A 2923-nucleotide genomic window follows, 5' to 3' on the forward strand; every position below is an offset into this window, starting at 1 on the left:
CTATAATTAGCTGCAAAATAAAAATATTCATTAGAAATGTTTTTAGAAAACCTCAAAAACTAAATGCATAAAGTCAGTGTGGTCTTTTGGGAGGCATTAATAGGCATGCAGTGAAGATGTTAGGGTTATCTTTGCTTAAAAGATGCAATCTGTAATGTGTGTTTTATGTACATTCTCAGTTAGATTTGAAGTGTAGAAGTGTGTAAAGGTCAAATTCTGACTTGTCAGAAGTTGTTCCATCAACATGATTGTTGCATCACAGGTCGTCAATGCTGTAAAATTAATTTCAGTTCCCTCCTTCTTATTGGACAACCTTTGCATATCCCATAAGAGGTTGATGAGAAGATCATAAAGGAGTTATGCATAGAGGCTGATGTAGTCCAGAGCACTCTGCACACTAACAAGTTGAGAGTTGATAAGAAAATATACTAAAACATTACTCAACCTGTGCGATATCTCTGTAATGTTGTATTTTTTTCTTGTAAATTATATCTGATTTTTTTCATCTCATTATGGCTACAGATGTTACGGTGAACAGGACCTATGCACTAACTGAATTACATGCCTGCTTTGAGATTGATTATTTTAGTTATAAACTAACCACTTCATATTCAGCCGTATGTGTGATTTTATATGCTTTCTTGTCACTTTTGTCTCTTGTCACTGTGTGTGGAAACCTCCTGGTAATAATTTCTGTCATTTACTTTAAACAGCTGCACACTCCCACTAACACTCTGATTATGTCCCTGGCTGTGGCTGACATGCTGGTTGGGATGTTAATTTTTCCGCTCAGTATGGTTTTTTCTCTCAGTTCATGTATGTATAATGTCAATTTATTTTGTATAATAAGAGACAGCTTTGATATATTGCTTAGCATAAGCTCCATTATGCACCTGTGCTGTATTTCTGTTGACAGGTATTATGCAGTGTGTCAGCCTCTAACATATAAATCTAAAATCAACAGTCATGTTGTTGTCATCATGATCGCTGTGAGCTGGGGTGTTTCTGTTCTTATTGCCATTAGTGTGGTGACAACTAGATCAAATGATGATGAATGTGAGGACATGTGCTTTATTGACGTTATCATGGCAAACATTGTTGGACCTTTACTCTCCTTTTACCTTCCGGTGGTAATAATGCTTTGCATTTACCTAAAGATATTTATTGTTGCCAAGAAACAGGCACAAAGCATCCAAGCCTGGAAGAAATTTGGATCAACTACCAATAAGATGGAAAGGAAAGCCACCAAAACTCTGGCGATTGTTTTAGGAGTTTTTCTGTTTTGTTGGGCTCCTTTCTTCCTTTTTTTAACTTTTCAACCATTAGGAAAGAATTCAGCACCAGTTTCTGTAATTGAAACAGTCACTTGGCTTGGGCTGTCAAATTCTACACTGAATCCATTTATATATGGTTTCTTTTACAGCTGGTTCAGGTCAGCCTTTAAATTGATTGTTTCTGGGGCAATCCTAAAACGAGGTGATGTTAACTTGAAGTTGTGATAAAGTTTTTTAAGAAACAACTAAATTTTAAAAATCTATAACTTGAAAGGGACTGCACTTTGTAGAAAGAGCTGTACTTTGGTTGATTTATGTAATTTTTGTTAAATGTTTCAAGAAATTGCCAAATAATAGACTTAATTGGGAAACAAAACATATTTTTTGTGCCATAGAATGTCTAGCTTTTTCACATTAAATGGGAAGGTTTAAACTGAATGTCATGACACTATAAGATTTATTGTAATACAAAAAAGCTTCCTTAAAAATCTGCTTTATGTAGAATTTGCAAATAAAATAGTATGGCACCATTACAGAATGATAATCTGGTGTTGCAAATACATGTTGAAATATTTTTAATCATCTCTAATAAAGAAATTAATGTCATAATTAATCCAGAATCCATTTCCACAATAATTAAATTAATTAGATGAACATGTATAAAAATGGTTTTGATTAAAGTAGGATTGGGTAGAAAATGCTTTCTTAAATACAGCAATTTCTTTACCTACTTTTATATCTAGTCAGCCATTAAACGATTAAGATTCTGTTTACCAATTACAGTCTACCTTGAGTGCGGTTGCAGTTTTTTGATTAATGTTTCCATATATGTGCAGGCACAATCAAAACACATCTAGGTGAAGTTGCACATCAACATCCACATCACACACTCCTCTTCTTAAAATCTAAAAGTAGTGCCAATTATTAGTGCTGCATTACTGCTGTTTTTATTGTAAATATTTTCATTTGCACCACTAGTCTTCGGAGATGAAACATCAAATGGGACCGACTAAGGACAATATATATATATATATATATATATATATATATATATATATATATATATATAAATAGACAAGGCAAGGCAGGTTTATTTATAAAGCACCTTTCAGTAATAATACGATTTAAAGTGCTGAGACGATTCAAAGCAGAAACAACACACAATACGTTTTGTGTTGTGTGCGGGCATAAAATTTGCTTGTGTCTTAACTTTAAAGTTGTTTTTTATTTAAAGATTAATGAAAGTTATTGTATGTGTGAAATGTGAGCAATGGGACTGTAATGATTATTGCTGGTGAACCCGATATTCAGATGGACACAGAGTTGCATTTTTTTAAAAGGTTTATTGTGAGGGATGAATAGTGGTAGGTGAGGCAGACAAGCAGAACCAGACTTGACAGACGTTTTACTGGCAGATGATGGAGGCAGGCAGGAATGAACAGGGGACCAGAACATGCAGGTAGTGACAGACCAGAACAGGTCTTGAAAAGCTTTCAGCGGCAACCTGCAAACCTAGAGGAAAAATTTTCACAAGAATGGTTGATTTGCAGTTATTTTGGTTACTAGTAGGAATGCAGGTATCAAGTAGAAATACTTAATTGCAGCATAACATGAAAGCTGAAAATTTGCAGGTGTGTAATGAATGAGCA

General features: G+C 34.2%; 1 protein-coding gene across 1 annotated transcript; it reads left to right on the top strand.

Moving 5' to 3' along the window:
• Positions 1–394: 394 nt before the first annotated feature.
• On the top strand, positions 395–1991 carry LOC105921772 (trace amine-associated receptor 1-like). The gene has a single exon (XM_021313583.2). The coding sequence runs from the start codon at positions 513–515 to the stop codon at positions 1497–1499; it is 987 nt and encodes a 328-aa protein (XP_021169258.1). The 5' UTR covers positions 395–512; the 3' UTR covers positions 1500–1991.
• Positions 1992–2923: the final 932 nt, after the last annotated feature.

The sequence above is a fragment of the Fundulus heteroclitus genome, chromosome 15 (genome assembly GCF_011125445.2).
Source record: "Fundulus heteroclitus isolate FHET01 chromosome 15, MU-UCD_Fhet_4.1, whole genome shotgun sequence".
Classification (NCBI taxonomy): domain Eukaryota; kingdom Metazoa; phylum Chordata; class Actinopteri; order Cyprinodontiformes; family Fundulidae; genus Fundulus; species Fundulus heteroclitus.

What these genes read in the sequence shown, in the direction of transcription:
- LOC105921772 (XM_021313583.2), top strand. Translation starts at nt 513, where the DNA reads ATGGCTACAGATGTTACGGTGAACAGGACCTATGCACTAACTGAATTA.